Source organism: Trematomus bernacchii, unplaced genomic scaffold (assembly GCF_902827165.1).
Source record: "Trematomus bernacchii unplaced genomic scaffold, fTreBer1.1, whole genome shotgun sequence".
NCBI classification, from domain to species: domain Eukaryota; kingdom Metazoa; phylum Chordata; class Actinopteri; order Perciformes; family Nototheniidae; genus Trematomus; species Trematomus bernacchii.
Genome location: NW_022987662.1, coordinates 1,439,411 through 1,457,047, shown reverse-complemented (window position 1 = coordinate 1,457,047; position 17,637 = coordinate 1,439,411). Strand labels below are relative to the sequence as shown.

At 39.9% G+C, this 17,637-nt stretch overlaps 1 protein-coding gene across 1 annotated transcript in view; it reads left to right on the top strand.

Moving 5' to 3' along the window:
• The window catches only part of map3k5 (mitogen-activated protein kinase kinase kinase 5), an 80,720-nt gene that overhangs the window by 50,650 nt on the left and 12,433 nt on the right, over positions 1–17,637 (top strand). Inside the window, exons 13-20 of the mRNA XM_034135514.1 lie at positions 76–171; positions 3,099–3,180; positions 5,797–5,930; positions 9,213–9,340; positions 9,866–10,002; positions 11,377–11,482; positions 14,586–14,743; positions 16,814–16,991. Of these exons, the coding sequence (XP_033991405.1) occupies positions 76–171; positions 3,099–3,180; positions 5,797–5,930; positions 9,213–9,340; positions 9,866–10,002; positions 11,377–11,482; positions 14,586–14,743; positions 16,814–16,991 (1,019 nt within the window). The remainder of the gene's footprint in view (positions 1–75; positions 172–3,098; positions 3,181–5,796; positions 5,931–9,212; positions 9,341–9,865; positions 10,003–11,376; positions 11,483–14,585; positions 14,744–16,813; positions 16,992–17,637) is intronic.

Below are 17,637 nucleotides of genomic sequence, written 5' to 3'. Positions count from 1 at the left end.
AACATGTGTGATACAGAATTGGGCTTTACTGTATCAATAACATTTGATTGATTGATTGATTGATTTTCTCTTCAGCATCTCCAAGTTTGACGAGCGCAGTGCCTTCCTGTACGTGCTCCACAATTCAGAGGACTTCCAGATCTATTTCTGCACGGAGATGCACTGTAAAAGGTCTGTACTCCGTCTCTCTGTGTGTGTTTGACATCTTTAAAGCTCATAAATGTTGTGTTTAAAACCATCAGTTAACTATTATTCATATTAATGTTATACATCTTACTTTTGTATGACTTTGAAATGCATTAATGTGTTTTATGAGCTAGTTATATACACAACACTGTTGTTAACTATCAAACAAAATCTGAGACAAGGGATTTAAATCTTTAGAAGAGATCCTTTGTGATTTTGAGAATAGATACACTTTTAACAAATCGTCGACTTGAATTTACTTTACTTTTATTACCGATTCGTTCTGTAGAAAAATAAGACTTGTAAAAACATATAAAACCTAATTTACATACTAAGGCGTACATTGTTTGGTAGGGGTTTAACGCCATTTGGGCTGTATTTTTTCTATTATTCATTGACTAAACTTATATACTTAAATAGCTCAAACCCTAAAATGCCCAGTCTTTTAGTCTAAAATCTTAAACCACACAACCACACAAAACAGGGTGAGGTTGACTAAATATTAGGGATGGGAACGATTAATCGAATATTCGAAATTATTCAGGTATTCGAATATGAGAATATGAGTTATGAATATTTGTATTGTAATTTTTATTTATTTTTGGGAGGGGTGCCTAAGTTGATTACATATTATCAAATGGAATAATTCAATGTATACGACAGTGCCATAGCTAAATGTGTTAGGTCTAAAGGTGTGTTTTGCTCCGCTCACCAGTCCCTCACAGCGGGCAGAGCTGCAGGTGCTGATCTCTCTCTCTCTCGTGTCCGGTTATACTTCACTCGCGTTTATGTCCAAATCCATCAGATCTAGCTAGTTCTAGCTAATGATATGGCTGCTGCCCCTCCCTACACGCAGATCACACAGACTCAAACCTCATCTTATGCCCAAATTCCAGCTGAGAGGGTCTTCTCTACAGCTGGCCTGATTGTGAATCGCCTCCGCACCCGCCTCTCCCCTGAGTAGACATGCTCATATTCTTAAACAAGAATGAGTATTGAATAGCTGCATTCTGTGCATAGGCCCTGTTACAGGTTGTTGATCTCTGTTGTGATAGGGTTACGTTACCCTAACCCGTGATGTTGTTCGTGTATGATCCCTCTTTCATTTAAAAACCAAGTTATGTTTTAAGCATGAAAGCTGTAGGCCTATAGCTGTCAACTGTTCAAACTGTGATCACCAGTTCAATACATTTGACAAATTCGACTTGGTTTCTATACTTATTTGAACATGTATTTATTTATTTATTTTTCTAAATTAAAATGTTTCAAATATACATTTGCTTTCCAATTCCCATCCCTACTAAATATGATTAAAAAAACAACAACAATAAAACAAGTACATTTGATACAGGTATTTGACATAATAATGACAACATGAACAGTAATTAGGATCACATTTCAAATTCCCCCACATGCATCACATTGATAGAAATTAAGTGTTAAACGTGTTGCTCAAGAACATTTTGACGTAACACCAAAGTTGTGGTTAAGGTTTGTGTATAGTACATGTCATACTCAAAGAAAGTTCTAATTGCTGTACATAAGCATTAATAAACAATAAAATAAATCCAGTTAAAGGCCAACCTGCTCTAACAACCACTATAACTCACAAGAAATGCAAATATGAGTTTTATACCTTCAAACCTCAGCTAGAATTGAACCAACAACCTTTTTTTTCTGCCGTATTTTTGATCATAAAGACTTCTGTCAGTCCCCAAAGAGGATACACTCTCCGTCTGCAGAGAGTGTATCTCTTCCTACAGCAGTGCAGGAGCTCTTGTCAGCTCAGGTGGGAAGTTTCACACCTCTGCGTCTCCACAGCACACCTTGTTTCATTTCATCACCATCATGTTCCTCGCTATCTGCTGCCCGAGTGTTCAGACTTGTGACTCTCACATCTCCACCAGATACATAATGCTGAGTGTGAGAGCCAGTGAGTCATGCCTGCTGTTGCTATCATGCTGCTCTACTTTAACACAGAGGAAAATGAGTGAAAGTGGTGGAAAGGAAGAAATAGGTGGTGGGAACAGGAAGAAGACGAACGAACGTGTTACAGCATGAATCAAAAAACGTGCTAATTCCAGTCTTCAGAGAGAGTAGCAGAGGGCCATTATATGTATGTTTATGTGTGGGAGGTGTGCCTGCAAACATACTGTAACCCCTTCTGGATGAGACCACCAGCTGCAGTAAACAATGCATTTATCACACAATGTGTTAAATAGATCACATTCAAATACATGTGCACATTCTGTACGTTAAATAGCTCTAATGGTATAAACAGTATTTATATAGGCCAAATACTTGAAGCATGAGGATTTGTCTGCATCATTTCTCCGTTTTTGTTATGGAGAATCTGAATCGGAAGTTGTTCCACTGCGGGGAAATGACAGTAAAGGGGACGGATAAAGACATGTACACAAGATAGATAGAAAAGATAAGTAGTGATAATGAAAGTGATGAAGAAGCAGCCAGTAATAACAGTCATACATACAGTAAGAATTACTGCACTGCATTTTAACAACACCATTGTTATTGTATTCATTACAGCCAGAAATATCAATAATACATTTCAAAAAAGGATATGTTGCACAATCTACTGTAGTCTGTATTGTTGTGTATGTGGTGGTCTTCAAGGGTCTGCAGAAATACATTTAGTAAGGTTGTAAATGATGCATACAAAGTATAATAAAAGGTATTTATACAATACCTTGCAAAACTAAATTACAAATGACTTCCTGAGGAAAGCTTGAAGCATTTTAGCACGACCAAAATCAAAATAAGACGGATAAAAGTTCACTTTTTAATTGAAGGCTTCACAGTTTTAGATTTTCCTTCAATGCCAGGTAGGAATTGTTTTTCATTTGTGTTTGAAATGTTTGTTTTTTTTACTCATGAGGCTTTTCCTTTTACAGATTCTGCGATCTGGTGAACAGCATAACAGAGGAGGCCTGGAAGAGTCCGGAGGAGGGAGACTGTGACACAGACGCCTTGGAGGTAAAAAGACTGAAGACTCTCCTAAATATATTACCTTTTAAAAATGTGATTATTTTAAAATGTCTTCTTCTTTTCGTAGATTTAGGGCGCATAAAGAATTCCTTACCATAGCTTTTAGTCAGATAGTGGCTTGTTTTAACAGTTCCACTCCTTACATTTCCCTTATTAAAGGTTCAAGGTTCAAGGTTCTTTATTGTCAATCTGACATAGCTACAGAGTAATTATGTAGTTGAAAATCTTATGTCACAGGCTTCTCCAACAATGCAACATAATAACATAATAACAATAAGAGCAAGAGCAATACAAAAAGAAAAATAGTTATAAAATAAAATAAAGTGATGATGTGGAATAGTGCAGTACGAGTCTATATACAAGTTTATTGGAATGATATATATATATTAGGTATTAGATACATACTACTGAGTAGCAGATGAATGTTTGAAGTTGTTTCAACAGTTCAATTTTTTAACAGTCTCACTGCCCGCGGGAAGAAACTGTCTCCGAATCTTCTTGTCCTTACCAGGATGCTGCGGTAACGTCTGCCAGACGGCAACAGAAAGAACAGTTTGTGGCTGGGGTGATGGGGGTCTTTGATAATCCGTAGTGATTTCTTCCTGAGCCGCTGGGAGTAAAGGTCCTCCATGGATGGCAGCTCCATCCTGGTGATGTGCTAAAAGCCTTTAATTAAGAGAAAATATGACTTATGAGACATTTTTATGAATCGGAAAGATCCTCAGACTTTCTCTCTGGCGTAGATTCAGCAAACGTTTCCTTAACTCTACAGCAATGCAACTTCTTTTCACTGAACAGGTGCCACGAAACGTTTTCCCCGGTTGTTTTTGTGCATTGTTTTTGATACATCCTGTTGTGTTTCTGCGCTTTGCCTGCTTTTTAAATGTCACAGGAAATAAGATGTGATTGCGGTGTTTCCATCAAAGGAATTTAATTGCTGTCAGAAAAAGAAAAAAAACATTGACCTCAAAACCATCTTTTAACCGTTATTTAGCTTTGGGCGAGTTCCTTTTTTTATGCCAGCGATCCATCAAATAAGCAAAAATACTACTGCAATAAAATAAGTAATCAATCATACATTCGTTTTCTCTAACACTGTTTTAAGCATGTATGAACTCCCCAGTCCTTCCACATTTTCTAGTTCACTTCATCACAATTTGCATGTTCACAAATGGATTGCAGCTGCAGAGCCAGAGCACATTAACCTGCTGCGATGAGGCCTGGATTTTGTTTGTGTACTTTGTATGCTTTGACAGTAAAGAGCACCTGCTGATACATTCACCTGCGTTCCAGCTGAGCCTCGGGAAGAGAAAGGATAATTACTCCAAAAAGCTGCCGCACCTGTTTTAGACTTGGCAAGCGTTTCACATTTCAGATATCAAACATGTTTTGGTTTAATATACAACCTGTCCTCAAACAAAGGTCTTGGCCTGTTTCCTGTTAATCATTTGGAAAGGAAATAACATTTCTTTATTTTTTGCTGATGTTACAGCATTACATTTACAGCATTTGATCAGGTTTGTCCAACACACTGCAAGTAAGCTGTAACAAGAAAACAATAACCTTGCAAAGAATTCTACAAGTACTTATTACAAATACACACATGCAACAACATTAGAGTTACTTATAGTTGGATTTCTGTAAAATACAGTACACTAATACCAAAGAAAATGTGTTGTAATCTATCAAATCATACAGAAATTACAGGACTTCCAATATTGTTTGGATTATTTTCATTTCATTCCATGTATAAAAAAGGATAACTCATTGGATTTGTTTCTTTTTTAGACTTGGCAGCCTTTCACAGATCAAATATAAAACAGATTTCCCTTTAATACACAGCCTGTCCTCAAACCAGGGTCTTCGCCTGTTTCCTGTAAATAATTCAGAAATAAATTATATTTTTTACTGTTTCAGCAGTAATCTAACAGTATTTGATCAGGTTTGTCCAACCCAAAAGAAAAAACACAAGTAAAAAGTATCAAGAAAACAATAATCTTGCAAATAATTGTACAAGTACTTATTACAAATACACACATACAACAACATAGAAGAAAGTATGCTTACTATGTTTGGATTGCAAGGTTAAATATACTTTTAAAACAGATTTCAAGGCGTAAACAATCAAATAATAGTGACGTAACGTAACGTCCGCAGAGCCGTTACGTTTGGACTAATCCGCGGACTTCCTCACACACACACACTCGGCGGGACGTTGCGAGACTCGCTGCTGCGAGGAGCTCAGCCTGGGCACACACAAACTCCCAGCCAGGCTGCGGGTGTGTGTGTGTTTCGGGCTGGGTTTCGCTGTGTCTCGCTGTCTCGCAGACGGCCACTGGGCTCACAGGGAGGGGGGGGGGGGCAGGAGCTCCAACAAGCCGTTTAGGACAGAGAGTGAATACACATACTATACAGAGATGCTTGGTATGAGAAACCAATGTGAGTTTGGAAAATTGCAAAATGTATTTTAGTAGACCTCAACAATGGAATTATGATCACTAGAAATGGCCATGACATGGGACCTTTAAAACTGTAAGATCTACTTCACCATCTCTTTATTGATTTAACTATTAAACTGCTTGGTTCTTGCTCTTGTCTCCACAGTACGACTATGAGTACGATGAGCACGGAGAGAGGGTGGTTCTGGGTAAAGGCACGTTTGGAGTTGTGTACGCGGGACGAGATCTCAGCAACCAGGTCCGACTCGCCATCAAGGAAATACCCGAGAGAGACAGCAGGTGAGAATGTCTCTCTGAACTGTTGTTAGCACAGAATAAGCATTTTTCGTAAGGTATCTGAGAAATTCCCGGTGCATAATGAAATCACTCTCATGTAGAGTCACAAGCACTTCAATCTTTCTGGCAATCAGTCCGTCTATTAGTATGACTCACCTGGTTTAGATGGCTTCCCAAATACTAAGGCTGCATGTAATCCTTTCTCTCTCTCCCTGTTTCCAGTCTGTATTCTGTTCTATAAATAAAGTTAGAATATTTTTTTAAAACCTTGACTTTACAGGGACATTTCGTACATTATGTTTAATTAGATTAGATTAGATTAGATTCACCGTTATTGTCATTGCACTAATGAAATGCAGTTTGGATTCAATCAGATATTGCAAACAATAGATAAAGTGCATTAGGTTACACAATGTGCACATATTCATTACACTATCAGAGTTGTTGCAAAGGTGAGGCAAGGTACAGACAGTTTAGTATAAATATGAAAAACATTTTTACAAATAAGGTGCAAGGTGAGAAGCACATATGGATAAGGTGCAGGATTTAGGCATACTATTTACTGCAATAAATATGAAATGCAGATGTAATAAATATGTCACAAATCAGTGTAAATTGCCTGACTGTAACTGTGTATCCCACCCTGTAACCCTTCATCGAACACCACAAATTGTTCAAAGATATTTCCATAACCATCATTGAGTCCATGCAAATGTGTTTTAAAACCTAATGGCCAATTTCACTTCAAAGTTCATTGTGAAGTTTAGTGTGAACAACCCATGTTTACATCAGCGTTTCAAACCAGAAAGCATTGTGTGTTTGCTTAAGCGCTTACAAAAACCTCTTACTTCCCCATAAGATACATATTTCAATCCCTGGATTGTTTACATCCATGTTTGTTGGATTGCAGACTCCTTCTTCGCTGCGTTTGCTATGATTTTTCGTGCATTGAAGCTTCTGAAAAATAGCGTAGAACCAGTCGTTGGATAAATAATGTCACCAACTTGCTCGAATGAGTGCAGGTGCCTCCTCATGCACAGAAACCATTTAAACATTTCTTCATAGTGTGAATATTTGTGCTTCCCAGACGGGGAATCTACATTTTTTGTCGACCAACTAACCTTTGTTGCCGTGCCAATCCAACATGCCATTTTAGCACAGAAGATATTTCTGGATCTAATTGGCAGCTTACGATGAATTGCGGGTTCAGGAGAGGATAACCTCGTTTGATTTGAAGCCAGCCTCGGGGACATACTAGCACAGTTTGTATTTATTATCCAGATTAAATTACAGGCTGAATGTAAACAGGTGTGAATGCCTCCTCTTGTTCAGCACTGCTGTTGAACATCTCAGTGCCGCTTTGTTTCCACTGAGAGTGTGAGATCAGCTGTGTCCCTGATGGTTTTTGGCTCTCAGTGTTTGGTATCCATTTGAGTGACTGTTTGAAGGCGAACTCCCCCACCCTCCGCCTCAAATTCCCACCACTGTCTCCGCTTAAAACGCCTCACAGTTTTATATCCAGTCATCTCGAAACAGTAAGACTAGATGATTCCTCCACCACACGTCGTACCTCTCGTCACTTCAGAGAGTCTTCAGAGAGGGTGGAGGATCCTGGTAAATAATTCAGCAGAGGATTGAAATCTCAAGACAGAGAAAGAGAGGGGGTGTGATTCATGCTGAGAGCTGGAAGTAAGAAAAGGAGTTTCTGGTGTGCAGAGATATCTTTGTTCTAGATGTCAGGACTCAGGCGCGGTTTACACGGGAACGAAACGGGTTGTATCTGCTACTTTTCTCTTTCGTATAGCCCGTTCGTTCACACGAGGCCGTAACAGAACCGCGGAAACGGACCCCTCAAACGATAACGGGTCCCAAGGTGGATAGATCTGCAACCGGAACGCTCTGGGGGGCCAAACGGCTCCGTGTGTACGTCCTATACGATCATTTCCTGATAACGATGAAGCCATAGCCCCGCCTCTCCCCACCTCTGCTGCTCACTGCTGTAGCATGGTACATGGTAGCATGCTACTGCTACTGACCATGCTACAGATGTTAGTGCAAAATCTACAACTCCTCTACCACAACCATCAGCAACAAGTGGACATGGAGAACTACATGTTGCTAAATCCACCGCGGAGAATAAACAGAAGGGCAAGCAGGCAACCATGGCAACCATGCTCAGGGGGTCTTCTTCGCTGCTTTTGGTGTGTTTTGTGGAGGAAGTACAGCGCCACTTACAGGCCCGGCATATGTACTACAGCGTCTCCAGCGGGTCAAGTGATCTCGTGCGAAGGGACACGTTTATTGAGCCGTATCCGTGTAAACGGAAGACTTTTTTGATAGCGAATTCGGTTTGTTTGCGTTTGCGTTCCCGTGTAAATGGGGCCTCAGCCTCTCTGTTTCTGTGTGTTAGTCTTTAAGCTATAGCCTGTCAGTTATATCCTTCCTGTTTACTTTGATTCACTTTGAAGAAAAAATACAGACAGTGACATCTCCATAAGCGTTCTTTCTCTACTGAATAACTCAGTTTTCTAAAGGTTTGTATAGGTCTAAAAAATAAAGGTTTTTCTTTCATTTAGTTTGGCACCCAAAAAATGTGTAAACTGAAAAAATGTATCTCGATCAATGTTGAGTGTTTTTTTATTAGAAACAATTACAAAAAATCTGGGTTTCTTATCCTTTTTTTTAATAGTTAATTGAATATATGTTGGTTTCTAAAAAAGAACAAGATATCTGCATTTTATTTATTTTTAAACATCAATTAACTTAAAAAACTTATAAATTATAAAATAAATTGTATTTAATGATCAAAATAATTCATTCAACTTTTGTTTTAGTTCTCTGTTGGGTTTGAAAGTGTTAGCCATTTTAATTGAATGCTTATGTTCAGCATTGCTTTAATTGTTCTTCAGTTTTTTGGAACAAAAGTCATTTTATTTCTAGTTTCACTACCTTTCATTTGGCAGCTTTAATGACGTCAACAACTGGAGTCATTGTAAAAAATTGTAATCAGAAAAACTACAACTGTAGAATGTCATTACTTTTTCAATACTTCACCTAAAATTGGGATCTTTGAACATGAAAGACGTGAATCATTCTGACAAACTCAACATAATATCTTCACAATCCCACAAAAGGGAGATAAAGAACTGCAAAAATCTGTGACTGTAGACACGATGAAAAGAGAAGAATCCATATTTTGAAGTGTTAATTAAGTTCTCCAGGTTTCTTTTCAAACCACATCTACATTCAGTAGATCAACAAAGTGTTTTTTTTATTAAAATACAGGTACTCTCAGCCGCTCCACGAGGAGATCTCTCTGCACAAACACTTAAAGCACAAGAACATCGTCCAGTACCTCGGCTCCATCAGCGAGAACGGCTTCATCAAGATCTTCATGGAGCAGGTGCCCGGAGGTGAGGCTTTTATCAGGGTTTTTATGTGTGAAAATAATACATTTGCACTGAATATTATTATAAAATATTTGTATAGTTGGATATTATACAACATCATCCACTTTTTAACTTTCAATTTGATATTCTGAATCTCATATTTTCTGATAAACTGAAGGATAAAGTGTTCCTCGTCAAATCGCTGCTTGCATCGTCACATCTGGACTCTTTTTGTGAGCTTGTGAAAAGTTGGCTTTTTAGAGAATGAGGACATTTGATTATGTAGTAATCTTTTAAACGCAGGACTTGTGGTGACATATTTCCTCAATGTGGAAATCCTTCTTGAACAATCTGAACCTCCTCTGTTTGGCAATTAAGCTATTTCTGAAATAAGTTCATAGAAAATAGAGTTTGTTCAGGATTTATCTGAGGTGTCAACGTAGCGAAAAAACACTTCAGTCTCAGTGTCTGAAATGCAGAGTTATCAGATCTGTGCTGCGGCTCAGAGGGAGTTTATTGATTGTTGTTTTTTTGTTTTGTGGCATCCAGGGAGTCTGTCTGCTCTGCTGAGGTCTAAGTGGGGTCCTCTGAAAAACAACGAGCCCACCATCGGCTTCTACACACGGCAGATCCTGGAGGGAGTCAAATACCTGCACGACAACCAGATAGCACACAGAGACATCAAGGTGAACAAACTGAAGATACTGTACAGTTAATGTTTCAATCAACTTTTACAGGTTCATTTACAGGAAGGCATCATTTACAGCGCTAAAGAAACTTAGTTTTAGCCACACTAAAGGAAAATATAGTGCAACACCTACAACAGGAGGTTGATTGACAGGTTTTTGAAAAAAGACATCATGAGAATTTAACAAAAACACAAGATCAGGGGTGTCAAACTCAAATACACAGTGGGCCAAAATTAAAAAATGGGTACTAGTCGAGGGCCGGACTGGTTCAATGTTTATTGCAAAACTTATTGAAATGAACTTATTGCACATATTAAACCTGGAACTAACAAAGCTTAAATGATTGCCTATAAAAACAACATTAAATAATCAGTTGCATTCATTTCTTATGGCTCTATCTGCAGCTTTTCCGGAGTCATTTCTTATGATTACATTTTTCCACAGGCCAACAACAGCTTCAAAAAAACTATTTCCCTCAAAGAAAAAACCAAACATTCCCTGTTGTCTCAAGAAAAGAAGTGCAGAAGGAAACATCCATGTAAACTCAGTGTGCTGCTCTGTGATGCTAGTTCAAGCCAGATACTTGGCATCTCATCTCGGGTGCAAGTTCATCAATGTTTGGGGTCAGGCTCTGAGCTGAGGAGACCCTCAGGATTGAGTGAAGGTGTGCGTGCAATATACCGGCGGGCCAGATCTAATAGTAATTAAAAATTATCCTGCGGGCCGAAATTAAATCCACCAAGGGCCTGATTTGGCCCCCGGGCCTTGAGTTTGACACATGTGCACAAGAGGAACAGACTGCACTGTGAGTATGAGACTGGAGGTTTTTAAGATAAATTAATGTCATATTTTTTGTATGTTTTATCACGAGAAACATCTGCTTTTATAGAAAATGTTTGCAGCAAAACATATAGACGTCAAAAGAAATACGTTTAGCTCCATCTTACTTTGTGCGCAGAGTAAATTTGATTTGTTGTGAACACATTCCAGGAGCGTTCAAGCTGCTCAGAGCATTTAGTGATTTCTTAATAGCCCTTTAGCTTCAACAATTAACCGTGCTTCCCTTTATGTAAACCCCCCCGCCCTGTTTTATCTCAGTTATGTCAAACCGACACTGATAACACTTCCATCACAGATCTCATTAAGGTCAGCAGACTCTTCCCCATGTGTCCTCCTGATTCAACAACACCATCATATAAGCATCATTAGTGGCCCTTAAATGTTAATCACCTTGTTTTGGCTGCGATGTCGCCCTCCTCCCCCGCATTGTCATCTAACCTGCTGTTGTCACTTTCAGGGATTTGTTAGCACCGAATACAGTCTTGGTATTTCTGCTGAATCTGTTCTCATGGCTGTCTTTTCTATCCGCAGGGCGATAATGTGCTCATCAACACTTACAGCGGCGTCCTGAAGATTTCAGATTTCGGCACATCCAAGAGGTTGGCAGGGATCAACCCCTGCACGGAGACTTTCACAGGTACGCTCCGACTCTCTGGAGTGTGAACGGAGACACCTGACTAGATTATTGGCTTTTGGACATGTCTTTCAGCAGAATCAGAAATCGTCCAACAGCAGGGAAATTAACATTCTTACTGCAAAGGTAGAAAATGAAAGCCAAACATTATTAAGAGCGGACTAGCGATTAATGAAAAGGGGCAAATAGAATCAAATAAGTACACATTCATGGTTTAAAAAAAAAAACACAGCATTATATAAACGTGAGTGAACATTTTAAAAGTAATGAAGTAGCAGCCAGTAATAACACTGATAAATTCAAAGAAATAAACTGAATTGTGCACATAGTTTGGCATTTTGGTCGCCGCCATCTTGATCTTTTTGGAAGTGACACGAGGTAAGAGACATTTTAGGCGTCCAAAATGTCACAATTAACTTTAATGAAAATAAAACACACTGTAAAAAAGGTTACGCTTTAAGACAATAAAAAGAGAGCGCCCAAACCACTAAACACCATGGAAGGACCTTTTAATCACAAGGTAGCCACACCATAAACAATACGCTGCTTTTCCTTCAATTTGACTTAAATGGGACCATAAATGGGGCGAAGCCTGCGAGCTAGTTCAGGCAGTCAACTCGAGCACTTATGCTGCATTCATACATAACGCCCCTTGCCACTCTACAACCAACCAAACAGAGTCTCCTTAATATGCCGCCCTATTTAACCTGCCAGATCTCTCTCCATGCATTGCTTGCTGCTGCTATCGCTGCAGCTACTTCCACGTCGCTGCTGCTTGCCTGCCCCACCACCACCCCAGCTTCCACCTGTAGGCTTGGGGGGTTAGTTATTTAATCATCACTCATCGTGCTATGTATATCTGTGGAGTGATGAGGCCCGAGCCTAGACGCCAAACTCAACTATATGCTGCTTCTAATAAACATGTTATAGAAACACGTGAGTTGTCTGACTGAATTGACAAAATGATCATCATGCTGTGTTGAAAAAAGTCTTTAAACTAGTGATTGAGACCATAACATTATTAGGAAGATGTAGACTTAGATAATAAATCAAGCGTGAAGTATGTTTATTATCTCATAGACTTCTAAACAACCAGACGAATCCCCCCCTGCTGACCATTAGAAATTACATTACATTACATGTTACTTAGACGCTTTTATCCAAAGCGACTTACATACTCAATACTGTGGGCAATCCCCACAGGAGCAATTTGGGGTGAAGTGTCTTGCCCAGGGACACAACGACATGCTGACTGCAGTGGGGTTTGAACCTGTGCCCCCACTGATCCAAACACCAACGCACTAACCCACTACGCCACACGCCTCCCCAAAGAAATAATGCATTTCTAAGGATGTTGGTTCACACAAACCCTCAAAAATGTCTCTTTAGAAACTCCCCCTTTGGATGAAAATGAAAAGGGACCAGACGTAGCTCTGTCGTGGCCACAATAAGAGCTGAGCCCTGAGGTAACCCCGTACAGACAATACTTCTTTCAGAGCAGTAACCCAGTCTCAGCTCTCAGAGCAGTAAGAGATATCACTGAGAATACCTGGCTGTTGCTTTCACACCTCCTGCATCAGACCGTCAGCTGATTGGCTCAGACGGGGACTCACCCTGAATGGTGGAGCTCTTTCAGGAAACTGGGCTACTCCTTTTTATAACCCAGGGCCGGCTATAAATGTGTCCCTGCCTGTTTTTAGCTCAGACACGCTTTTTAAAGCAGCAAACACCGCCCAGCAGGCTATTATTAGAACAACGCCTGCTTTCAATGGGGAGCAGTAAAAGCTACTTTGGACTGAGCTGTGATTAATTGGCGACACGGAGAGGCTTAACACTAGACCATAAGCTCTGATTAAACCTGATTGGTCATTTCCAAGACTGTTGTCATCACCTCAGGACAGAGGGAACTTAAAATTAGACTAAATGCAAGCTATTTTTGGCAATTACATCAGTCTCTTTTATGCTATTGATGTCACTCTTACCACTTTTGTGTGTGACACACTCTGTGGCCTTGATGTATTCAAGAGTTGTTCCTGAATGCTATGCATATTTAATCCCTTTATCTTGGTTGTATTCATAGAGCTGTTCAATACAAAAAAGAGCAAAGTGTATTTATAGAGGGTTTGACGCACTTCTGCTTCTTTCATTGACTCATGACGAATGTGTGTAATGAAGATAAGTGACAGGGTGCACTTATTTATTAGATATGTAGCTTGGTTAATAGTTCAAAAGATTAGTTTTTAGGGGGCCATAGGCAGCAGCAAGTCAGAATTAGATTATTGAAATCATAAGAATCATTACAGAACATACCTTTTTAAAACAACCAAACATTTTTAGCAAAACTTTTTGACTTTCTTGTTGAGATTTAGATTTAGACTGTTACCTGGCTCATGTGTGTCTGCTGAATACACAGCTGCAGCCCGTTGGAAATGTTAGCACTGGAAACAGGGGAAACCGCTTATCTGGCTGATTGCAGCTTTCAAATAAATATTTGTTCATTTTGGGAATTCAGATATTGGCTTTTGTGCCACGAGTTATATGAGAAAGTTGATACCATTCTAATTTCTGACCGTCTATCATATGACTAATATTAGGCTTCAGACAGGAGCCTATTAGCTTAGCATAGAGAGAGACTGGAAACTGCTAGCATCAAGAAATCGCACCCAACAAAACCTCTAAATCTTTTTTTAAACCCTTTAAAAAATGAAGGTTTAAAATCAACAACTCGCCTTTTTACAGTGAGTTTTTGATCCGGATTATTTCTTGGCCTTCAGCAGTTTCCCAGGAAACCAGTAGAGATGGAGGTTATTCGTTTCAGAGCCTCAGCAAGAAAGCAAAGACGTGGGTTTTTTCCGAGAGTGTCAAACTATGATTTTAAGGACAACTCTAAAGCAAGAGGAACTTTCAAGTGGGTGACAATGAATACAAAAAGAAATATACTGTATGTGATAACTTGACAGCTGAGTTCTACTGCATCAAGGTTCTGCAGTAAATAATTGACCACCCTGAAAGTGTTTTTTGCAATCCAATCTGAAAGTGATATCTAACATTTGTATACCTGTTTCTCTCTCTGTGTGTGTGTGTGTGTTAACGTGTGTTTGTCCAGGCACTCTGCAGTACATGGCTCCTGAAATCATAGATAAGGGTCCTCGAGGGTACGGAAAGCCAGCGGACATCTGGTCTCTGGGCTGCACCATCATAGAGATGGCCACTGGGAAACCTCCTTTCTACGAACTGGGAGAGCCGCAGGCCGCTATGTTCAAGGTGAGAGACAGAGAGTGACACATCCCATCATCCCACTGGGTAATGTGTTTCATTTTAGTACAGGGGTTGAAGGAGGCAGGTGAACATCTGCTTCTGTCGTGAAATCTTACATAAAGTGCTAATGAACAGCTGCAGCTCTGACTGAGGATCTGGTTCATTTTCATGTTTGAGAGCGGATAATTCCTCCTCTGATATAAATCATAAGTATCTGCTTTTTTGACCGCTTTCTAACATTGTGTTTACTTGCTTTTTAGTGCTTACTGGTATTTTGAGTACTTTCATCACATTCAAATAGCTTAAACCTGAACCGAAGAGCTTCCTGTTGTTTTCAATGATGTAATGCACTTGCTATACTGACTGTCAGAGATGCTTGTTGAGGTCGAAACTTAAATATATGAATAACATGCAAAGGGCTGTATGTAGCAATAATGAGTTGAAAGTGATACTTATCTTAAAAGGCAAGACCTTACTTGCCTCCATGATATGACCAGACATGATTCATAGGAGCAATGTAAGACAATTCTTTAAAACTGACAGTTCAAGTGACTTATTTAAATTATAAAACCTGCTGTACATGCAAACTACTTTCAGAGCCTGGACCTGTAAAATATATTGTGTTCAGTTCATTTTATCCGAACTCTCACTGTATGCTTCTGAAAGAGGCTTCTGCACTTATCTGTTCCCCTTTTTAACAAAACAAAACCAGTGAAACAGCCGTTATGCACCTGCATTGTGTTTCCACCTGCGTGCTGTAATGTGATCCAGCTCAGTAGAAACTCCAAATATTGCCCATGCACGAACATTTGTTTGAACACAAACAAACGTGTGTAGCTAATTGAGAGGAACCATCACACCAGTTTCTGTGTGCACGTGTCAGCTTCATGTCCCCAGTTTCTATCTGCACGTGTCAGCTTACACTGTGTATTTGCTTTGGATGGAAATGTGAAACACTTCACACACTAATGAAATGTAGTTCCCAGCAATGTGTAGCCCATAAAAGGCTACATATGTTTAAAGGTTGTCTGGAAAGCATTATGGTGCTCATGTCAAAGCTGTGGAGCATGGAATTTTCCATAAGATGTGATTTAATTAAAGGGCTGTGAAGTTAAACAAGCAGGCGTGTGTTATTATGCTGAATATACCTTCCAGTAAACACAACACGGAAGCAGAAGAGAATCCTCACATTTTCTAGACAAAGATCACAGGACAAAACTGCAATTAGAATCATGTTCATCTCTAAAGGGGTTTCATTACGCTCATTTTCAGGTTCATATTTATATGTAGTGCCTCTACTGGGACATGTCTCCATGCTTTAATGTTCAAAAAGCTCTTTATTTTTCTCATACTGCCTGTGCTGCAGCACCTCTTTTCACCCTCTGTCTGAAACCAGAGCCCAGTGTGCTCTGATTGGTTAGCTGGCCGGCTCTGTTGTGATTGTTCAACCGCTGAGAGATGTCCCGCCCCTTATCACGTACAATGTGTTGGAGCGCTAGCCAATAGAAGCGTGAGTGTTACAAAGGGATGTCACTATGTTACTGAAGTAAACAAAGGAGTCTAATGGAGGCATTTCAGGCAAGGGGGGAGTGTGTGGGAGAGAAACTCCCTCTGGAGGGAACACAGGGACTTTGCAGACCATTTAAATGCACAAAAACCTATATAACACTCCAGGAAAGAGAAAACCCCAAATACATAATAGGGCCCCTTTAAAATGTGTCAGCACTTTGCATGCAGGGTAGAGTTTTCCCTAAATAGTCAAACAGTCCCTATATACTCTTCACTCATCCTTGTGGAATTTCTCAAGGGAGGGGCATCTCCCTGCTAATCTTAAACCAACATTCCTCAACAGCAGCAACAGGAATTTCTAGGGTTCTTATTGTCTTGAGAGTCTTGCACTTGAACTTTGAGCACTTCTGCCCTGAAGCACTGTCTCAAAGTTCGCTAGGTAAACACTTAGCCTTGAGTTGTCTCGTCAGATAACATACTTTACTCCAAGAACAGGACCTCTCAGAGAGCTCAGTGTGCTTTCTATCTGTTTGTTTGTCTGTCTGAGCTGAGTCATTTGTTCTGCAGGTGGGCATGTTCAAGATCCACCCAGAGATCCCAGAGTCTATGTCCCTGGAGGCCAAAGCCTTCATCCTGCGCTGCTTCGAGCCCGACCCGGACCGACGCGCCACGGCCTTCGATCTGCTCACCGACGAGTTCCTCACCGTCACCAGCCGCAGGAAGAAGAACAAGAGCAGCTTACCAGGTGGGCTCAGTTCAGTTCAGTTCAGCAGCTGAGGAGGTCCTCGTGATGTTTTTCTACTCCGCTTTTCTGTTAGCTTTAATAACGTTTAAGTTTCCTGGTGTCCATAAAAGGTGAACAAATATTGGGCCCTCGTATAGTTCAGTTGGGAGAGCTGACATGTGCCACTAGTCATCCCCTCTGTCTCCCCCTTTAATAAGTGTCAATTAATATGATTATTCGAAAATGTTGAACCATTCATTAGCAGATATGTCAAATGTTAGACTTAACACTGAACTTTTACTACTAACTACTTACTAAACGTATAAATAATAATAATAATAATAACGCATCTCATGACAGGCACTGCAAATGACCACTTATGGCGCGTTTCCACTACAGCGCTACGTCCTAATTCACAGTTTTTCTGGCCTCATAAAATCGTGGGTCTAGGGCCAGAGACAACGAGGCTGAGTCGGGCTGAGTATGCTAAACTAGAGAGAGAATCGCTGGCAAGGGGGCTACAACTACAACAAGATGGACATATTTGACCGTGATTTAATTGTAATACACGTTTCAAAATGATGCCGAAGTAACAACATACTGATACCGGTTAGTAAAAACCATGAATTAATGCTTTGACAAGTCTGCAGACAGACGGCAGGCGAAA